The following is a 21,367-nucleotide window of genomic DNA, read 5'->3' as shown; positions in this document are numbered from 1 at the left end:
TTTTATCCGTGTCTTGCTGTTCTTTTGTTTCAATAAAATATTTTTAGGTTGCCTGGTTGAAAAAAGTTTTCTGGTTGGCTTGCTAGAAACATTAAAACAATAAAATATACAAACCTGTAAAAATAAATGCAATTCTGCCTGTGCAGCTGACATTCACTTCAGAAAGCTTTAAACAAGCTAAGTGGCTGGGGTGTTAGTAGTGACATGTGATTCTATAACCAGGAACCGATCCCTAAGGCAGTGGTGATGGAACTCCAAGCTTGCGGGGTCTGCTTTGTATTTTCTTAGACCACTAAGGCCCACCAGAGAATCATGGGATTGTAGAGTTGGAAGGAACCATAGAGTCATCTTGCCAACCCCCTGCAATTTTCTGACGTGGGGCTCGAACCCACAGCCCTGAGGTTAAGAGCCTCATGCTCTACTGACTGAGCTATCCCAGCCAAGTGCAAAATATTGGCTTAGAAAGAGAGGCAGGCATAGAATTCATCAAGAGGACACACTGGAGTGCCTTTCAGCTCAGGACGCTACCAGAACTGAGCTGCAGTGTTTTGTTCCTCCTGACTTGCCATATAATGAACTTCCTGAGCCAACCAGGTTAAGGAGGACCAATACACTTCATGGGCTTTTGACCTATCACAAGAACAGAAATGAAAAACTGCTTGTCCCTCCCACCAACGAAGCCTTCTTCATTTCAGCAGCCTTATCTGAGAATGCGGGAAGAGTTGCTTTTGATAAACACAAAGGTTCAAACTAGCAATTCATTTTAATAATGAACTCCCCCCATCCCGCTCTCTCTTGCTCTTATTCAGACGCTTAGATCTGCTGGCAAGATCTACATGCTGTTTTTCATGCTGGTCATCTTTCTGGGCTCCTTTTACCTGATCAACTTGATCTTGGCTGTGGTGGCCATGGCGTACGAAGAGCAGAACCAGGCCACCATTGCTGAAATGGAAGCGAAGGAGAGGAAGTTTCAAGAAGCCATGGAGGCTCTCAAGAAAGAGCAGGAGGTCTGTAATCATTCCAGGGGGTGGTCTTGGAGGAGCACATGTGGTGGTGTGTTCCCTTCATCTTTCTTTTGACAGATGAGTTACGTAATTGGCAAAATCGCGTAGTTCCAATCCCTGCCCAGTGTGGTGTAGTAGTTCAGAGTGGTGGACTCGTAATCTGGTGAACCGGGTTCACGTCTCCGCTCCTCCACATGCAGCTGCTGGGTGACCTTGGGCTGGTCAAACTTCTCTGAAGTCTCTCAGCCCCACTCACCTCACAGAGTGTTTGTTGTGGGGGAGGAAGGGAAAGGAGAATGTTAGCCGCTTTGAGACTCCTTTGAGTAGTGATAAAGCGGGAAATCAAATCCAAACTCTTCTTCTTCTTCTGCCCCTTCATTCAGCCCCTCCTCCCAGTCTTCTCCTCTGACCTCTCCCACCACCAACGCCTAGGCTCTGAGCCTTCCTCCTCTGGGGTTTCCCTCTGGGGTACCCCGGTTGGCACCTCCCACCACTCCTTGCCATCCAGCCTGCCCCTAACAGCACTCTCCCACATGCAAGCCTCGCTCTCAGCCATTCCCACCAACCTTACCCACAATAACATAGTTAATTCCCAGCCGACCGCTTGTCACAAAGCAAAGTCTGATCTACAAAGAATCCCTGGCAGCATTAAATGTAATTTACAGCTATTAACCCACCTCCACCTAAAGCAATACAAAGCTGTACACACAGCAACATAAAGCATGCCTCCCACCCAGATTGGGCTTTTCTCTCTTTCTGACAGTTCAGTCTCTCACCCTGAGTGGTATTGAGCATCTTTATAACATGCACAAACCTCACAATCCAGACTCCCTCACCCTGGGCTTTCTTTCCTATCTGTGTGCAAAATATGTCGCCGGTGGAAGCGGCTCTCAGCATCCCACTACGATGCCATGTGTTAATTGGCAGTGTGTGTGAGTGTGTTTGTGTGGAACACAATCGGAAAGAGCCAGTTGGTTTATTATTATCATCATCTTTAAAGATATTCCCATGCTCAATAGAAGGAAATTAATGGCTCTTCATTCAATATTTGCTGCCCTCACCATTAGTTCAAGTTAATTAGCATTCTTTTTAGATTTGCTGTATTGATCTTGCAACTTCAAACAGCCATTAGTATCCCATTATTCAACAAGTGGAATAATAGACGGGGGTCAGCTGTTTAAACACTGCCAATGCTCTTCTTGTGCAAATAAAGAGCCTCACCAACTGTAGGCCAGGAGCACTGCTGCTGAGTATAATACTACAATGGGCCTGATTAGCATGAATGAAGCTGGCGTCAATTGTTGTGGAATGGTTTGCCTTTTGTTCCTGTGGCTGCTGTGGGTGGCTGTTAATTAAATCTGATTTCTCTCGGGGGGGGGGGGCGGGGGGAAGAATCCCTCAAACCTTGGAGGTGAGAACATATTCAGTGGATCAGATCATCTTTCTGAAGATGCAACTGTCCTGAAGACCCAGTTTGTGGTATTATGAGGTACAGTCATACCTCGTGTTGCGTTTGCTTCAGATTGAGTGTTTTCAGGTTGCGTCCTGCGGTGACCTGGAAGTACCAGAAAGGGTTACTTCCAGGTTTCACAGCTCGTGCATGCGCAGACGATCAAAATGACGTCACACGTATGCACAGAAATGGCGAATCGTGACCGGCAGACGCGGGTCGCGTTGTGCTCATGTTGCGATCGGGGCTCCGGAACAGATGCCGTTCGCAACCAGAGGTACCACTGTACAGTGGACGGTCGGGTTGCGAACGTGATTCGTGCGGGATGCACGTTCGCAACCCGCATCTGCACGTCTGCGCACACGCGGGTTGTGATTTGGCACTTCTGTGCATGCCTGACCACCAAAACCCGGAAGTAACCCGTTCTGGTACTTCCGGGTTTTGGTGGTCCGCAACCTGAAAAAAACGCAACCTGAAGCAGCTGTAACCTGAAGTATGACTGTACAGTGGTGCCTCGCAAGACGAAAAGAATCCGTTCTGTGATTCTCTTCGTCTAGCGGTTTTTTCGTCTTGCGAAGCAAGCCCATTGACGGATTAGCAGCTTTTAGCGGCTTTTAGCGGCTTATCTGCTGATCGGATCGGCTGATAAGCGGCTTAGCGGCTTAGAAAAAGGGGGGAAAGGGGGTAAAACCAGCAGGAACTCGCAAGACATTGTCGTCTTGCAAAGCAAGCCCATAGGAAATTCGTTTTGCGAAGCACCTCCAAAACGGAAAACTCTTTCGTCTAGCGAGTTTTCCGTCTTGCGAGGCATTTGTCTTGCGGGGCACCCCTGTATAGCCCTTTTGAGACTATTACCACTTCATACTTCAAATGAGTGATTTGAATGTTGCACCACCTTAATTTTGATATCAGTTTGGGGGTGGGGGGTCATTCTAGATGTAACCCTGATACCCTTCCAGTTCTCAGGATCCTGTATCTGTGGGTAGAATATATAAGAGCAAGCTTGCCAAGCCAGGTTCTTTTGCCAAGGTAATGTGTTTGGGCTGGCTAATTAAGTACCGCAATTCGGCATAACCAAAGAGCTGCGTTAAAACTGGGTTCAAATCCCTGCTTAGCTGTAAAGCTCATGGGTGAATTTTGGCAACCTCTTGGCCTGACCTCAACACACAGGATTGATGTAAAGATGAAATAGTAGTGAACAGGATGTTTAGGGTGGTGGGTGATCATCACTCTAAGCTCCTTGCAGGAAGGATGTAATAGGAAAATAAAAATAGGTCCCCCTCAACAACAGACAAGAGGGTACAGTCCAGAATGGTGCAATCTCTGGCTCCCACCTCATTTTACATAATGGGAACATTGGTGTGTGACTGAGTGGGAGGCAGGGGGAGGGATATGACACAGTTAAGGATGCAGTGCTGACCTCTAGCCCAAATGTGCATTTTATTGTCCTTTTCCTAGTTATTGGCTTCCTTTTTCATGATTATCGCGAGGTGGAGGAGTTGGTTTCGTTTCCAGGCTGTGTTGTAGCAGCATTATTATTATTATTTTTACTCTCTCTCTCCCTCCCCCACCTAATTTGGCTTCTGCTCCATTTCTAGCACCTCTTGGTGTTATCAGACTTTTCCTGCAGCGATTTCTCCAGATAGCTGGCGCAGAGGGCATGCTGTCCAGGCATGCAGAGGAGAAAAGTCTATCTTATCTGTGTATTATGTACGTGTGGGCTGGCGTGTGTGTGTGTATGTGCTTTAAGCCCATGGTTTGTGTTTATCGCTCTGGATCCCTGGTCACAGCAGGTTCTGTCACTTTGCAGGATAAGATTTTGCTTGCAAAAAAAGAAAAAGAAAAATCTGTATCAGCAGAAATAACACGGGCTGTTGCTTCTGCTTTCTTGGAAGAAGCAGAGATTTCCCAGAAAGTCCAACTCCATTGCCCTCGTGGCAGAGAGCTTTGCCTGTGCTCAAATGCCTCAACATTATCAATGTTGGCTCTAGACTCTTGAACATGTTTTTTTGGGGGGGGCAGTCTGCAATGCCTCACACTTGGGAATCATGGCAGTAGATGATGGGATGGAGTCAGGATTCAAGTTCCAGCCAAGACACAGGTTTTTTGAGTGCCCTTGGTCATAGTACCACTTCACCCAGTTCAGACCATTATTGGGCCAGTGTGGGCCGGTTGTGTTGTCAAGGAACTTTGCAACTCTCACCGAATTTCAAATTGAAAACTCAGCTCAAAACTAAATTAGGTTTCATCTTTAATATGTAGGGAAACGTTTTCTAAGCACTATTGTGATTTAAGGATTCTGTGAAACCCGCTGTGAGGGGGGGGGGAGGGAATCACTAGCATGTTGAATCGTGTTTAGTTTTCTTCAAGTTTCGCTAGGCGAGGAATGCTGAAATTAGTTTGAACGAGGCTAACATTATAAGTTAAAGATCTCCCTCCCTCTCTCTCTGCTATATATATAAAAGTGTTATATAAATATAGTTTTAAAGGTAGCATATTTCTGTTTCGTTCCTCTGCCCCTTCCAGGCATTAGCCCGAGGAATCGATTCGATGTCACTTAGCTCATTTGAAATGTCACCTTTGGCATCGAAAAATTCCAAGGAACGAAGAAGCCGGAGAAGAAAGAAGAAATCCTCAGCGGGAGAAGAGGATGGGGAAGATCAGAAGGGTCCAAAATCTGAGTCAGAGGATGGTCAGCAGAGGACGGTTAGTCTTTCTAGGGGTAAAACTAGGCCTTATTTCACCCAGGTCAAAGACCCAGTTTGGCACCCCCTCCCCCCACAGGCTGGGAGCCTCAATGGTGTCCCTCTGGAGGCTTCACCTGGGGCAAAAAAATCCTGGCTAGCCCCCTTCCCCCATAGCTACAGCTCTGAGTCTTTCCCAAAAGTGGCAATGAAAGGGAAACTCCTCTCAAAAAGGAATCACTCATCATGGAGATAGGAAAGGATTTCCCTCCAGGCTGGATCAGTACAAGGATTGCCAGCCTTTCTAGGCCTGTGAGCATGTTTGGGTTTTTCAGCATGTGCCCTGGGTGCACCCACCTCTCTGGTCACTTCTCTGCCCCCCCCCTTTGGATCTGCTTACTTTAATCCTTGACCTCCAGTATCAGGAATGGGAAAGACCATCGTCTGCCCGGGGTACCCTGAACAGCTGCTTCCACCCACAGGAGACTGTACAGTGGTACTTCGGGTTAAGAACTTAATTTGTTCTGGAGGTCTGTTCTTAACCTGAAACTGTTCTTAACCTGAAGCACCACTTTAGCTAATGGGGCCTCCCGCTGCTGCTGTGCCGCCGCCACACGATTTCTGTTCTCATCCTGAACCCGAGGTAATATTTCTGGGTTAGCGGAGTCTGTAACCTGAAGCGTATGTAACCCGAGGTACCACTGTACTAGGTGAGATGGATTAGTGGTGTGATTCAGGATCAGGCCACGTTCCTGTGTTCATATCCACAGTCCCAAAAGCTGAACCTGTGCGGTATAGATAGCGCTGTGAGACAAGCAGAAAAAAGAAGAAAAATCGCCATGTTCTGACGTGTCATAAAGACCACTGTACCAGCGAGTTTTAGAAACTCCCCTTGCTGCGTATCCATCTCTTTCCCCAGGTGTTTCAATTTTCTGAACTGGACAAATTAACAGAGGCAGTCTGTGTAAAATATCCAGATTCTTGGCTGTTAGTGGAGTTAGCACTAAAATCGATCGGCATGCTGAAAGCCCTGCAAATGTTGGACATAAATTTGATAAATAAGCAACACACGCACACGACTTTGAAAATTCACCCAGAACTACTGCTCTGTCTGTGATATATGAATGGGTTTTTTTCCCCCCACTGTGTTTATTTTTCGAGAGCCTTCATTCTTGTTGCTTAATTGAGTGGGTTGCCTCGCTAATTACAAGGTTGTTAAAGCCAAAGCGGCTGCGTGAGCTGCTCTGCTCTGCTCTGAATGGGTTTTTGGCATGCTGAATGCAAAAAAGAGAAAGGAAAAAAGAGTCAGGCTGGACGTGAAACAAAGCAGCACGTTTCTCAGCATGTTCCTCCGACTGATGAGTCGTCTTTTTCATTCTGCATCCAGCAATTTGTCATCTAAGCAAAGAACACGACAAGGAGCAGGGCTTACAGTGGGCATTTCCTTTGCGAATGGGTCCTCAGCACCTTTTGAAAGGGGTGAGGACAAGTTGTCTTAGTGCAGATCAGTTCTGACCCACCCCCGTTCCCCAGTTGTACTGGCAAAAGGAGTGGGAACCAGATTCTTTGCCCCTCAACAACCAGAAAGATTCACTTCTTCCTTCTATGTCATCCTTCTGTTTCATTCCTTTCCCCCTCTTACTTCATTGCATCATGGGACCAGTTCACGCAGTTGCGTTGGCCACTAAATTTTCACCAACTATTCCATGCATACCTGCAGATGTGGAAGTAAAACAGCGTCTGTTGCCTTATTAGAGAAGAGCCAAAGTTTCTCTGAGACAATGCCTGTGGTTTTTATTTTATTTTTTCGTCAACACCCCCACCCCCTGTTTCCCTACCCTGGGTATTCTTTAATGTCCCCTTGTGTCAATTAGTCTTGGCCCCCAACAGGATGTTTTCAAACCTGATTACATGCAGAGGATGGGGAGATGAGGGAAGCCCCCCCCCCCATGTTCTACGTTTGACCTACTGGCTGGGAATTGCCCACCCTTTTGTTCTAAACCAGTGGTTCTCAACCTTTGGGTCCCCAGATGTTGTTGGACTACAACTCCCATCATTCCTAGCCAGCATGACCAGTGGTCAGGGATGATGGGAGTTGTGGTCCAACAACATCTGGGGACCCACAGGTTGAGAACCACTGTTCCAAACTATAGCGGTAGAATTAGACACCCTCTCTGACTCTATGTAAATGCGTAGTAACATTCGTTCCTTTCTACTCCACCCCTTGTATTTCTTTCCTTCCTCCGCCCTCTTTGGCTCCTTCAAGACTGTGCTGGGTTTTACTTCTGGGTCCATGGAAAACTCCGTGAAGCGCAAGGCCAGCCACGGGAGCGTCTTCAGCTTCCGGCTGCGCAGCAGGGACCTTGGCTCGGAGGCGGACTTCGCCGATGATGATATCAGCACCGTCGGGGAGAGCGAGAGCCAACGTGGGTCCCTGCTGGTCCCCAGGAGCGGGAGGCGGCTGAGTGTGCAGAGCCAAACCAGCCACAGCTCTCCAAACTACACGCAAAATGGCAAGAGGAACAGCTCGGTGGATTGCAATGGTGTGGTTTCACTGATTGGAGGAGGAGGAAGCGCGGACCCAACGACTCCGACAGACATGCTGTTGCCACCAGTTATTACGGAGAAACCTGGAACAGGTGACACGGTGGGTCTACTTATTATTGTATGTTGTGTTCAGATTTTCTTTGTCATCCAGTTGCTGTGCTGCAACTGCTTGTCACGCTGGCAGCAAAAAACCCCAGGAAGTTTCTGAAACCTTTGGTGGGACACCATCCATGGCTGCTAAGGCATATTAGGCTTGATGGACCAAAATATGTCAACAATTAAGATGCAGTCCTGGGCAATGTGTTACTGCAGCTACTAGGGGTTGAAAGTGAGAATTCCAATGGCCTAGTATCCCCAAACACACATCTCTGTTGCAATGAGCCCTAGACCCTTAGAGTAGCATAAGCCAATATGGTGTTTTCCAGATGTTGTTGGACTCCATCAGCCCTAACTAGCATGGTCAGTAGTCAGGGATAATGGGAAATGTAGTTAGCCCAACAACAACATCTCAAGGGCGTCATATTGGCTGCCCTTGCCTTAGAGATATTTGTGAGCTTGGCTAGGATGACTTGGGGATTAGTGGCTGCCTATGCTAAAAAAAATTCTGAAGCTTACACTTGAAGTGGCACCTCTGAGGGCCAAGGATGCAACATCCAGTTAAAATAAAGTCCCTCTTAGCATCCTTTTATCCAGGGTACCTTCTGTCAGGAGCCCGTCCTACTCTGGAGTAGGACCCTGGTAGAGACACATGCCCGACTGGCATGTTCTCTCCCTCCTGGTCGATCGTTCAGGAGCTTCAAAAGCTTTCTTTAGCCTGAACATCACAGCGACTGATGCCAACAGACATCAGCACACTTAGGGATCAGCAGAGTTTGCGCAGAACTCAGTAGCTCAGCATTTGGCTAATCTACATTTATTTACATATAAAACACTTGGAGCATTCTGACTTAGCTCCTTCCTCTTTCTCATCAGACAGCAAAAGAGAAAGAACAAAGGACAATAGTCCCACTTCACGGAACACAGTAACAAAACATCCTGTCTCCATCACTTCCCACTCTGTGGAGTCAAAACATACACCGTCATGTGATAGACAACAGTCCCACGACTGCAGTAACGGAGCAGGAATCTTAACACCTTCTGCTTGTCTTCCCTGGCGTTTCCTCTCTTACTTTGCTTTTGGTTCTGTTCTATCCTTCAGCTGATCTTGCCAAAGTTTAGCTTCCGAGCTCTGATCTTATAATGCCTTGACAGGCTCTGTCCAGATTGATATTGAGTGTTCCAGAATTTCTTTCTTCTCGGGGGCTAGGGCTGGGGCTGGCATTGAGAAAATTATTATCACATGATTACTTATAAGTTCCATCAGGATTGTGAGCTACTTCTAGTTACTCCGTTGCGGTTGCTGTTATTTAAGAAAAACTTGGTGTTCATATAAACTTCATTGGAAGTGCATCAAAATTAAAGCGCTCATGCTCTGTGTCTGTCAAGTTCCATATTGACTTATAGCACTCATGTCAGTCCTGGGACTTGGCTCTGTAGCAGGACGCAATGGATCCTTAGTCTGACACAAACAGGTGATGGCCAAATGGTCCAGAGGCAAGAGTTGTGGTCAGGGTTGGCCTGGAGTTCATGTACTGGGCTAGGCAGACAGGAATCAAGAGCTGGAGTCAGGAGACATGGCCATGGGTGGACTGAGGTCAGATACCAGATCTAGCAGGCAAGTCCCTGAATTTCTGTTGCTACTCAATGCAATGAATTATTGAGGAGTTGGCTTAGAAGGAGGTCTTACAGGCCTTGGTGGGCTCCGTTGGCATGTTAGCTCAACAGGGATCAACTGATGGACCAGTACCGAAGCCTAGGGGCACCTGTAGTTCTCAGAGCCCAAGCTGACTGAGGGACTAAGGCAGCCTTTCCCAACCTGGTGCCCTCCACATTTCTTGAACTGCAACTCCCAACAGACCTAGTCATCATGGCCAAGGGTCAGAGACTGAAGGAGTTGTATTCCCAAACATCTGCAAAAGGCTGGATTAGAGCCTGCTGGCAACTCCCTCTGTCTGTGAAGTTTGCTAACAACTTATGAGCCATCTTTTATTTATTTGTAAACTCATTAACACAGTTTCTGAACCATATCTGAAGAATGCAAGCAGCTTAGCGATGGCAATGACAGTTCTTCAGTTTGCTCATTTACTGCTGCTGTTCCTGAAAGCTGAGAGTGCTGCTCTCGACTCCCACTTCAGTCAGCAGGAGATGAGAACACTCAGCCTTCCCAAAGAGGTATATTGGTCTAAATCTTGCAGAAGCTGATGGGAAACTTCCTGCTACTTTTCACATCAGCCCTATCCATTCCAGACCTTGAAACTATTGCTTCTCCCCTGGTGCTACTTTCTGTAGCATCCCCCCCTTTTTTTTTTACAAATGTCTGTTGAAAATTGGAGTGGGCAGCCAGCAGAAAACACTCTTGGCACCTCTGTGGTCGTCTAGGAAATTTCACCGGGGCACTATAGCAACAGATGCTCACTTTGGTGATGCAGAAGGAAGGGTGTTCTTGCTTCTACGAAGCATGTTTGGAATCTAATCTATTGAGGCCGTGTGAAATGAGCTAAGAGCTGCAAGCTTGTGACTTTGTACAGTTACTCTTTTTGGAAAGATTCAAATAACCCTACTAAAAAAAGGAACACATGAGTGTGGTTCAGTGTTGTAGCAGTTGTGGTTGAATTGTTTTTAAGGACTTTCTTCCACACTGGGCGAGCCCTCCAGATGTTGTTTGATTACATTGTCTATCTAGGAGTAGTGAACATAGTCCTCTCCAGATGTTATGGACTAGAACTCCCATCACCCTTTGCGATTGTCCCTGCTGGCTAAGGCTGATGGAATTCACAGCCTCATTTGCTAACCCTTGATCTTCATTCTACCCACATCAGTTTCATACTAGTTGAACCATCATGACTTTATATCACTTGAACCGTCATGACGTTCTCCAAAGAATTATGGGAATTGCAGTGTAGGTAAGGGTGCTAAGAATTCTCTGTTGGGGATCTCTAGAGCTCCCAGGGATCCCTGTAGAGGGCATTTTATTCATGTTGTTGTTTAGTCGTGTCTGACTCTTCGTGACCCCATGGACCAGAGCACGCCAGACACTCCTGTCTTCCACTGCCTCCCGCAGTTTGGTCAAACTCATGCTGGTAGCTTCGAGAACACTGCCCAACCATCTCATCCTCTGTCGTCCCCTTCTCCTTGTGCCCTCCATCTTTCCCAACCTCAGGGTCTTTTCTAGGGGATCTTCTCTTCTCATGAGGTGGCCAAAGTACTGGAGTCTCAGCTTCAGGATCTGTCCTTCCAGTGAGCACTCAGGGCTGATTTCCTTCAGAATGGATAGGTTTGATCTTCTTGCAGTCCATGGGACTCTCAAGAGTCTCCTCCAGCGCCATAATTCATAATTGTATTCATAGAATCATAGAAATGCAGAGTTGGAAGGGACCATGAGAGTCATCTAGCCAACCTCATGCAGTGCAGGAAACTTTCACCCAACATGGAGCTTGAACCCATGACCTCGCGATTAAGTCTCATGCTCTACTGACTGAGCTATCTTGAATATTTGGAAGCAACATTTTCACCACAAAGATTCTAGACTGCTGCGGCTGTTTGAGTTCTGGGAAGTGATTTCATAGACTTTTCTCGGGCGAAGTTGGATGATTGTCATCTTGGCATGAGTCTTGGCAAATTCTGTGATTAGATGATTAGAATAAGCTCCAGTTCTTGCTGGAAATGTTCTACTGCATGTAGAGCAGATACAACTGGAAGCATTGGATAGTTGCATGGGAGTGTTAAGAGAAGGGTAATTTCCAGCTGGGACTTAACAAGGTCAGCCTTGGCACTTTTGCCGCCTGAAGCAAAACAATGCCACTAGCCTCACTCCCACAGCCGATCCTCTTATTTCTGCAGTGCGAAGGTGCTCCATTTTGTTCTGCTCTCTCGGGAAAGGAGGCCATGACAAGCCTAGAAGAGGAGAGAAGTCAAGCCAGGTGAAAGCTGAAAGGGAGTTCCCCAAGTCTCATCATTAGCTCCTGGGTGCTAAAGGAGCAATTGCTATTCACAATTCCCTGTATGATCGCTGTGTTGAGTTCCCTTCCACTTCCCTGTTGTGTGCAGCTATTGAAATATGTACCATAACATCATTATATTGCATGTTGCTCCGCCTTTGACTGATGGTTGCCAGTTTTGTGGTCTGGAAGAGGGTATGGAGTTGCTGTTTCTCAGAGGCAGTCCTGCGAATTTTATCATGTCTAAACGGGGGGGGGGGGTGCAAAATGTTTTTCTCTCCCCCTTTTGTTAATTTAATTTCATCATTAAATATTTCAGTTTTCTTGGATGTTTTGCTTTCTTTTGGCATCTTCTGATTGGAGTAGTATGCCCTCTGCTCGCAGAATATATTCTGGATGGGGTTGTCTTCTGTGGATAAGTAGTCTAGCCTTTGACCAGGAGACTGAACTTTTGGTTTTTCTTGCTCTGTAGCTAGGCAGGCTGTGTGTAAGACGTGTGTGTGTGTGTGTGTGTGTGTGTGTGTGTATCAAACTACTGCTACAAATTGGAAGGATCCAGCATCATGGCTTCTGCACTGCCAGTGCTGTGAGTCAACAGCTATTCTGGCAGATTGAGCTCTGGACTTCTGGGGTAGCACCTAGGCTGCAATATCAGTCCTGGCTCTGGAGGCCAATTCCTCTTTTCGAGGTGCTATTTATGTCCCCCAATCTTGTTCCTCAGTTGGGCAATTTGTTTCACTGGAGAGAACCTCACTTGGCCAATTCCCCTCTCCCTATAGTGTTGCCCTTTTGAACCCAACCCCCTGGTTGCTTGCCTTGGATTCCACAACCTGCCTCTGTCCATTTGAACCTTTTAACGGCTGCCTTGGCATGTCACCGCTTGCTCACCTTGGGGCAAGTCCTAACAGGAGCAGTTGAAAGCACTGGGTCTGCTTAGCTTGGGGAACATAAATTTAGTGGGGGAGAGACGATAGTGATCTTCAAAAATAAGAAGGGCTGTCATGAAGAAGATGGAGGAGGCCTGTTCTCTATTGCTGTCGGGGGCAGGATTAGACAAATGAATGGACTGGATGGGTCATTGGCCTGATCCAATAGACTCTTCTTATGGTCTTATGACTCCTCTTCCTTGTCACCCCCAAGGCTTCAAGAGCAAAGGAGGAAGGATCTCAGGCAAGAGCTTTAGGCAAAGTACTGGCTAGGTGTATGTGCATCAACTTGGGAGGAGAGGGAAACTCATGTGAACACTTGCCTGGATCAGGACCTGGATGAAAGCCTGGTAGAGGTGGAGTCTGCATGTCCTATAAAGCTCTCAGTCTACACAGAAACAAAAAAGTGCCAGGCTCCACTACAAAGCCTTTCCTGAACTGGGTAACAAACAAGTTGCCATTAGATGTTGCCCCAAGCAAATGGAGAGGGTAAAAGTTTCAGAAGGACTTAAGGACAAGCAAGAAGGGTTTTGATCCAGCTGGCAAAATTTCTCCGTGTTGGGTTGGTGCTTCATTTCTTTGCAGAGAGAACTCCCAGGTGATGACATTCTGGGATATAATCCTCCATGTTCGAGGCCAATAGTTCATTATGCTACATCCCGAGTCTCATCAATTTCTGGTGCTTGTGTTGCATTAGGTCTGTCATTTACATTGCAGCCTGCTTAAGCAATCTTTAATGCTTTAAAAGCTCCCAATGTACATGGCAAATTAAAGCTTTGTCACTGATGGGCGAGCTTTACCTGGCTCACCTCATAATGACTTTGCTTTTTCTGAGCTTTCTTGGAAAATTCCCAGAAAATGCTCAGAGTCTTTCTGAGTTCTGGAAAACCGAGCTCAGAGGAGGTTGATCTCCCAGCTTCCCCTTCTAGTCTCTGCACAGTGGGCATTGTTAGACTCATCCTTAGGGCTTGGTGCTGCTTAACATGATGATGATGATGATAATAATAATAATAATAATAATAATAATAATAATAATAATTAATAAATAAATAAATAAATAAATAAATTTATACCCCACCTTCCCCGGCCAGAGCTGGGCTCAGGGCGGCTAACAACAGTAAAATTACAGTAAAAACATAATGGGGGGGGCAATTTAAAATACAGGTTAAAATGCAATTTAAAATGCAGCCTTATTTTAAAAGTATCCCATAGATCAAAACCATAAGGGGAGGGAAACATAAGGGTCAGACTGAGTCCAAACCAAAGGCCTGGTGGAACAGCTCTGTCTTGCAGGCCCTGCGAAAAGACGTCAAGTCCCGCAGGGCCCTGGTCTCTTGTGACAGAGCGTTCCACCAAGTCAGGGCCACTACTGAAAAGGCCCTGGTCCTAGTTCAGACCAATCTAACCACCTTGCAACTTGGGACCTCCAAAGTGTTGTCATTTGTGGACCTTAAGGTCCTCTGCGGGGCATACCAGGAGAGGCGGTCCCTTAGGTACGTGGGTCCTAGGCCTTCCTAGATGTGTGGAAGTTGTTGTTTCCCATGCCTGCCTGTTTAGTGGATTGTGCCAGGAATGGTACTGTGTACCCTTGTAGCAAACGATGCTGTTGAAAAATCCCCCGGATATCCATGCCTAACTTTTATCAGTCCTCCCCAACACCACTCCCTGCTTTCGTAAGGGAGGGTTGGCGGGTAGCAGTGTTGAACCTATTATGGCTCAGACCTGGACTTCAGAGGCTCATAATGCAGGTGAGGTCTACAAACTGCCACTCTTCTGAAATTTGCCGCCACCTCTAAGATGCACCAGTGCCCAAATAGCTTTAGAGTGCAGCCTCTCTCCTTGTTGCCGTACTTTCCAACCGCAAGCTCTCAAAAGACAGATGCACTTGATAGTGCTATGGATCTTCATTTACATGTAAATTGTAAAGCAATTTATTTGTCTCCATGGTATTAGACCAATTCAAGTGGGAAACGTTTTCAATCAGTCCAAATGGAGAGAGATGTGGTCCACTCACTCCCTGGTGTATTCCCCCTCCTCAAGCTTCTTCACACTTTTCCTGCCTAGGTTTTTAGTCAATCTGTAGGAGGCTAATAGATGAAGCAGTGCACCTTTGGCACATTTTCCTATGCCAAGAGGCAACAGAACTGTCCCTTGGGATCTGTGGGCCTAGTTTAATTCCTAGGTCATGTTTCCTTCCTTGCCCTTCCTTCCTTAGATGTATATCACACAGTCTATTCTCATCTGGCTTCTGGTCCATTTCCAAACAAAATTGGGAGTGCTGGTGCTTACCTTTAAAGGCCATAAACAGCTGAAAGACTAGGTTTTCTGGAGGAACATCAGCTCCCATATCAACCAGACTTTGTGCTGAGGTCATATTCAGACCTTATTCTGCCAAGTGCTACCACTATCCAAAGTAAGGCAGGTGGCAACCAGGAAGACAGAGCCTTTTCAGTGGTGGCAGCACTCTTTGTGGATTTCCCTCTCCAGGTAGGCCTGCCTGCCTGGCACCAGCATGGTTATCCTTTAGGCACCAGGCATAGACTCTCCTTCCAAGCTTTATCAGGTACCTTAATGTATATCCCCTCCCGCTATCAACATGTTGTTGTACACAACTGCAGCTGAAAAGGCTAAGTGAGCACTGTCTTCCTTAGAACTCATAGAATCGTACAGTTGGAAGGGGCCGTACAACACCCTGCAATGCAGGAATCTTTTTGCTCAAAGTGAGGACTTGAACCCACAACCCTGAAAGAGTGCATACCCTGAAAATGATCTCTTTCAGCTTCTGCCTTCTGGAAGAAAGTACAGGGTTCTAAAGACTAGGACTAGCCGCCTGAGAAACAGTTTCGATCCAAATGCGATTTTGGTTTTAAATGCAGTGTAAGGTAGTCTCTATGGGAGTGTATTGTTTTTAAAAATGGAGTATCAGAGTTTTTAGGGGACTAACCAGGTTGGGATAGCTGAGATAGCAGGCTTGTTGGTTTTGAATGTCTTATGTAGATTTTTTTTCCTTCAGTTTCATTGTTCTGTATGGGACAGTGACAATAAAGATTATTGTATTTTCCTAAGAGTCTCATGCTCTACCCACTGAGCTATCCCATACGATAATAAAAGGCTAGTCTCCTCTAGTATATCTGCTTCTTTTGGAAGGGCCAAAAATGGAAACCAACCGGCAATTTAATAAAACAGTCGGGATTTACATGTTGCTAACTGGGTGCATTTGTTGAAACAGACCACTCCATCTGAAGAAGTGAACAAGAAGCAGCTTCTGTCACCCCACCGCCTTTCTGTGGATCAATCTGAGGAACGTTTCCAAAGGCAACGAGCTGTGAGTGCTGTCAGCATCATTACCAGTGCCATGGAAGGTAAGACATTAAGTCCAGAAGTACAGTCAGAGAATCTTGAGAGAATGGCAGGCCATGGGCCATCTAGCTCAGTTGCTTCACACCGCATAGGACCTTTGATGTGGGAGCATCTGCAAGAGATGCCCGTGTAGCTTCCCCTTTTAACTTTCCATGGAACATTACTGGGTTGTGTTTTGAACTTCCTTCCCCTGACCAGTTCTAAGCCTTTCCCTCCCACACTCCCAAATCTGAAGGCATACTCCTACTTCTCTCAACCTGGTTTGGGTACTTGGCAGTGCAGTCCTAGACACACCTTCTCAGAAGTCAGTGGGTTCACAGCCAGGCTGTGGCAATTTATTCATTTTTATTCATTTATTATATTTCTTTGCCACCTTTTGCTCACACGAGTCACAAAGTGGCTTACATGCAATAAATAATAACACAGTGGAACATCACAGTTACAACATAAATCCTACTAACAAATCATCCGTAAAACAACCACCTTCTATTAAACACTGTTAACAGAACAGTTTAAAAACAGGCTAAACAGCACAACCAAAAGAAGAGTCATGTTATGAAATTTAAAAGCATTACAGCACTCGTAATCTGCAAAACAATATTAACATTAACAAACTAACAACCCAAAACAAACTAAGCACTGTGGAATACACACACTCCACACCCCCATGATTCATCATCATCTACTCAGCTCATCAGAAGACACATACATACACACATAATTTAGATCCCATCATCCTTAGTTAGTAGGGCCAGTGGTCAGGAATGATGGGAATTGTCCTCCAAAAACAGCTGGAGACCCAAGTTTGGGAAACCCTGATTTAGAGCTTAAAGGTTGTCCAACCCATTTTGGCCAAAAGTCTTCCTTGTGGAGGCAAAACGTCTTCAAAAATATATTTTTTACACCAACCGTTTTAATTTAGGTATCAGACGATCCTTCCTTTCCTCTTCCATTTTAAATATTATTTATTGGTTACCTCTGTCTGCATTTCCTGCCTACATCTCCTGCCCAACTTTGGGTGCAAGGATTTGCCCTCAGAAATCCTCCTCCAAGGTTTGCTTTTCTGTAGAGGGAGCTGATAGATGTGCTGTGCTATCAGCACTGCATGAACGCTGCTAATTATGAACGTACGAAGGGAAGAAGCTTTGCACACCCACACAAAAATCTCCAAAATGGAATCTGGCTAAATGTCTGAAATTTCTGCTATTATTTGGAAGTTCTTGTCTGAGGCTGGTGTGTGCGGTGTGTGTTTTATAGTGGACTGCACCAGTTCAAACACCATGTGGGGAATAAAACATTTATTTATCTTCTTAGCATTTACATCCCACCTTTTACCTGCAGAAAACAAACATATAAAAAATGAATATGGCACAGAGAAATGTTCTCATCCAGCAGTTTGCCTGCTCTTCTGGCTTTCTATTTGCAAGATTTTGGGGTTTGGTTTTAATTTGGGAGCTTATTTAAAATTGTGACTGTCTCAGTCTCTATATTCAGAAATGATGCAATGCATTGTCACCTAGTGTTGTGCTGCATATGCTGGATCAGGCCTGAGAAGAAGATGCTGTGGTTTGGGGTTGGGGGATTTTTATCTAAACAATCCAGTGATTCCTGACCTTGCTCTGCGAGAGAGAGAGAGAGAGAGAGAGAGAGAGAGAGAGAAAGATCTTGTTAAATTCTATATCAACCACCAAGAAGTGTAAGATGGCAGTGGCCCAAGCATTTCTGCATGGGTCACCTTTAACAAAGGCTGTCATGACTGCCGTGGCTTTCAGAAACTAAAGCTAGTAAGGAACAGACATATAGCTGACGCAGTTATTTGCCATGTCACACTGTGGTGCCAAAGTTGGCCAAGCGGCAGGAAGCAAGGTCATTTGGACAAGGTTGAATTCCGCTTTCGTTTACAACAACCAATAGTGGAATGCAGGAAACTGCCGCCGTGCATGTCAGACGGTTTGACCATCTCCTTTGACTGGCAGTGCCTTTTAGGGTTCCCGACAGAGGTGTCTGGCTTCACCTGCTGGCTGGTCTGCTCACTTGGATGCACCAGGGTTGAAGCTGGACTTTCTGCTTCCAACAGATGTGCTCTGCAACTGAGCTATGGCTCTTCTCACTGTATTATATGTCTGTGTTGTTGCTTATAGATGATAGATAGATGAGAGATAGATAGCAGTGGCGTAGCGTGGGGGGTGCAGGGGGGGCCGGCCGCACCGGGCGCAACATCTGGGGGTTAGGGTTAGGGGGCACAAATCCACGGGTTAGGGGGCGCAAATTACTTGCCTTGCCCCGGGTGCTGACAACCCACGCTACGCCACTGATAGATAGATGATAGATAGATAGATAGATAGATAGATAGATAGATAGATAGATAGATAGACTCCAAATGGGTGGGGTATTATTATTATTATTATTATTATTATTTATTTAGATTAGACTATATGCGACTGATCTTGCATGTCTGCTTCAAAAAACTATATTTGCTGTCTTTCTTTGGCTAACGCTAGCAGTAATTCATGTCTACTGCAAAGAATGAGGTCATAGAATTGTAGAGTTGGAAGGGACAACAAGGATCAGGTAGTCCAAGCATAGGCAAACTCCAGCCATAACAGGACCAGTGGTCAGGGATGATGGGAATTGTAGTCCCAAGCATCTGGAGGGCCGGAGTTTGCCTATGCCTACGTTAGTCCAGCCCCTACAATGCAGGAATATGCAACTGGCCCATATGAGAATCAAACATGCAACCTTGGTGTTATCAGCACCACACTCTAACCAACTAAGCTATCCAGGCTCCAGTCCAGATACTGCCACAATTTTAGCCTTCTTTCTTGCCAATGGATGCTTTGGGGTGGTTTTGCCTCCATTCTACTGAACTGCAGAGCAAGTGGCAGGCTTTTGAATGTCATTTCTTTAGTATGATTCTGCGGAGAGTTATTATAGTCTCTGTTTACTGTATTTTCGGCAATGTGTTTGTTCTAAGGTTCTTTGTAAATATGGGTGTGTTTTTTAAGTATGCTTCTGTTGTAAGCTGCCAAGTGTTTTATATCGAAAGCGGGGCAGAAATGAAAGCAATTAATGAATAAATGAATCAAACATGTGCTCTGCCACTTGCTGTGGAACTTAGCAGACAATATATTATTATATATATTAATATTTGCGTGGTGGCGGCAGTGGCAATAGCAATAGCAGATGATCGAAATGAAGAAATGCACCTGAAGGTGTAAGTTGTCCTTTTGAAGAAATATAAACGGTAAAGGTAAAGGGACCCCTGACCATTAGGTCCAGTCGTGGCCGACTCTGGGGTTGCAGTGCTCATCTCATAGAATCATAGAATCATAGAGTTGGAAGAGACCACAAGGGCCATCGAGTCCAACCCCCTGCCAAGCAGGAAACACCATCAGAGCACTCCTGACATATGGTTGTCAAGCCTCTGCTTAAAGACCTCCAAAGTAGGAGACTCCACCACACTCCTTGGCAGCAAATTCCACTGTCGAACAGCTCTTACTGTCAGGAAGTTCTTCCTAATGTTTAGGTGGAATCTTCTTTCTTGTAGTTTGGATCCATTGCTCCGTGTCCGCTTCTCCGGAGCAGCAGAAAAAAACCTTTCTCCCTCCTCTATGTGACATCCTTTTATATATTTGAACATGGCTATCATATCACCCCTTAACCTCCTCTTCTCCAGGCTAAACATGCCCAGCTCCCTTAGCCGTTCCTCATAAGGCATCGTTTCCAGGCCTTTGACCATTTTGGTTGCCCTCCTCTGGACACGTTCCAGTTTGTCAGTGTCCTTCTTGAATTGTGGTGCCCAGAACTGGACACAGTACTCCAGGTGTGGTCTGACCAGAGCAGAATACAGTGGCACTATTACTTCCCTTGATCTAGATGCTATACTCCTATTGATGCAGCCCAGAATTGCATTGGCTTTTTTAGCTGCCGCGTCATCTCGCTTTATGGGCCAAGGGAACCGGCGTACAGCTTCCAGGTCATGTGGCCAGAATGACTAAGCCGCTTCTGGCGAACCAGACCAGCACACAGAAACGCCGTTTACCTTCCCGCCGGAGCGGTACCTATTTATCTACTTGCACTTTGACGTGCTTTCGAACTGCTAGGTTGGCAGGAGCAGGGATCGAGCAACGGGAGCTCACCCCGTTGCGGGGATTCAAACCGCTGACCTTCTGATCGGCAAGCCCTAGGCTCTGTGGTTTAACCCACAGCGCCACCCGCGTCCCTTTGAAGAAATATAACTGGGTTTAAATCAGAGGTGCCAGGCCTTTGTAAGCCTGGTGGCTCCATTCCATTTTGAGCAGCCTTCCTGGGGGGCACTTGCCAATGATGGTTAGGGCCAGAAGCAATTGTGAGCAGAGCAACAGACATAACTCCTACTTTGACTTATATAGGCTGCATTGCAGCCATGCAGAATTCAGAGTTCCACCTACAGCCACATCCCCACAGTTCAGGGACATAATATTCCAACCGGGCGAGAAAGCACTTGTGGAAGGTGCAGAGCCACGGCAGCTTGGAGGACGTGGCCTTGGCGTGGCTGGATGGAGAGGCTTGACAGCTAAATTTAGAAGCTTAAAAGCTTAATGGAATGTGTCCATTTCCTTGCTTGCTTGCCATTGCCTGACCCCTGCATTGTGTGCCTTGCTCCTTCTCACTTAGAGCTTGAGGAATCCCAACAGAAGTGTCCCCCCTGCTGGAATCATTTTGCTGTCCGCTTTCTCATTTGGGAGTGTTGCCCGCTGTGGCTGCTGATCAAGAAGAAAGTGAGGTTCATCATCATGGACCCGTTCAGTGACCTCACCATCACCCTTTGCATTGTGATGAACACTCTTTTCATGGCCATGGATCACTACAAGATGACGGAGGAATTCGAGAACGTGCTCAACATCGGTAATCTGGTAAGAAGATTCATCTCAACATGGATGCAGTGTGTTCAGGCAGGGGGAACCGGAATGACAAGGGCCTGTCCAGCCTAGCATCCTGCTTCCAATAGTGCAGGCATAGGCAACCTTTGGTCCTCCAGATGTTTTGGTCTACAACTCCCATGATCCCTAGCTAACAGGACCAGTGGTCAGGGATGATGGGAATTGTAGTCCAAAACATCTGGAGGGCCAAAGATTGCAATAGTGGTTGGCCAGTTGCCTGCGGATGCTCATCACTTAACACAGTGGAATCTTGAAGTTCCTTTTAGCTAGCATGGCTAATGACTGCATGGCATCCAATCTTCTGTAAATTCTTTACTTACTTCACCAAAGCATTTTTAGGCATTGCAAATATAGGCCATAAAAACAACAACACCCATATATGAAATTTTAAAATATATACAAATAAGCAGCCATGTAAAAATATGTAATAATGAGAT

General features: G+C 46.2%; 1 protein-coding gene across 8 annotated transcripts in view; it reads left to right on the top strand.

The window, feature by feature from the left end:
• SCN5A (sodium voltage-gated channel alpha subunit 5) overlaps window positions 1–21,367 on the top strand; it is a 223,519-nt gene that overhangs the window by 74,399 nt on the left and 127,753 nt on the right. For all 8 annotated transcript variants that reach the window (XM_082192123.1, XM_082192121.1, XM_082192122.1 and 5 more), the window contains exons 9-13: window positions 810–1,007; window positions 4,981–5,160; window positions 7,405–7,785; window positions 15,878–16,010; window positions 20,665–20,903. In XM_082192123.1, the coding sequence (XP_082048249.1) occupies window positions 810–1,007; window positions 4,981–5,160; window positions 7,405–7,785; window positions 15,878–16,010; window positions 20,665–20,903 (1,131 nt within the window). The remainder of the gene's footprint in view (window positions 1–809; window positions 1,008–4,980; window positions 5,161–7,404; window positions 7,786–15,877; window positions 16,011–20,664; window positions 20,904–21,367) is intronic.

Source organism: Podarcis vaucheri (assembly GCF_965113315.1).
Source record: "Podarcis vaucheri genome assembly, chromosome: 12".
Taxonomy (NCBI): Eukaryota; Metazoa; Chordata; class Lepidosauria; order Squamata; family Lacertidae; genus Podarcis; species Podarcis vaucheri.
This window is presented reverse-complemented; position numbering and strand designations above follow the sequence as displayed.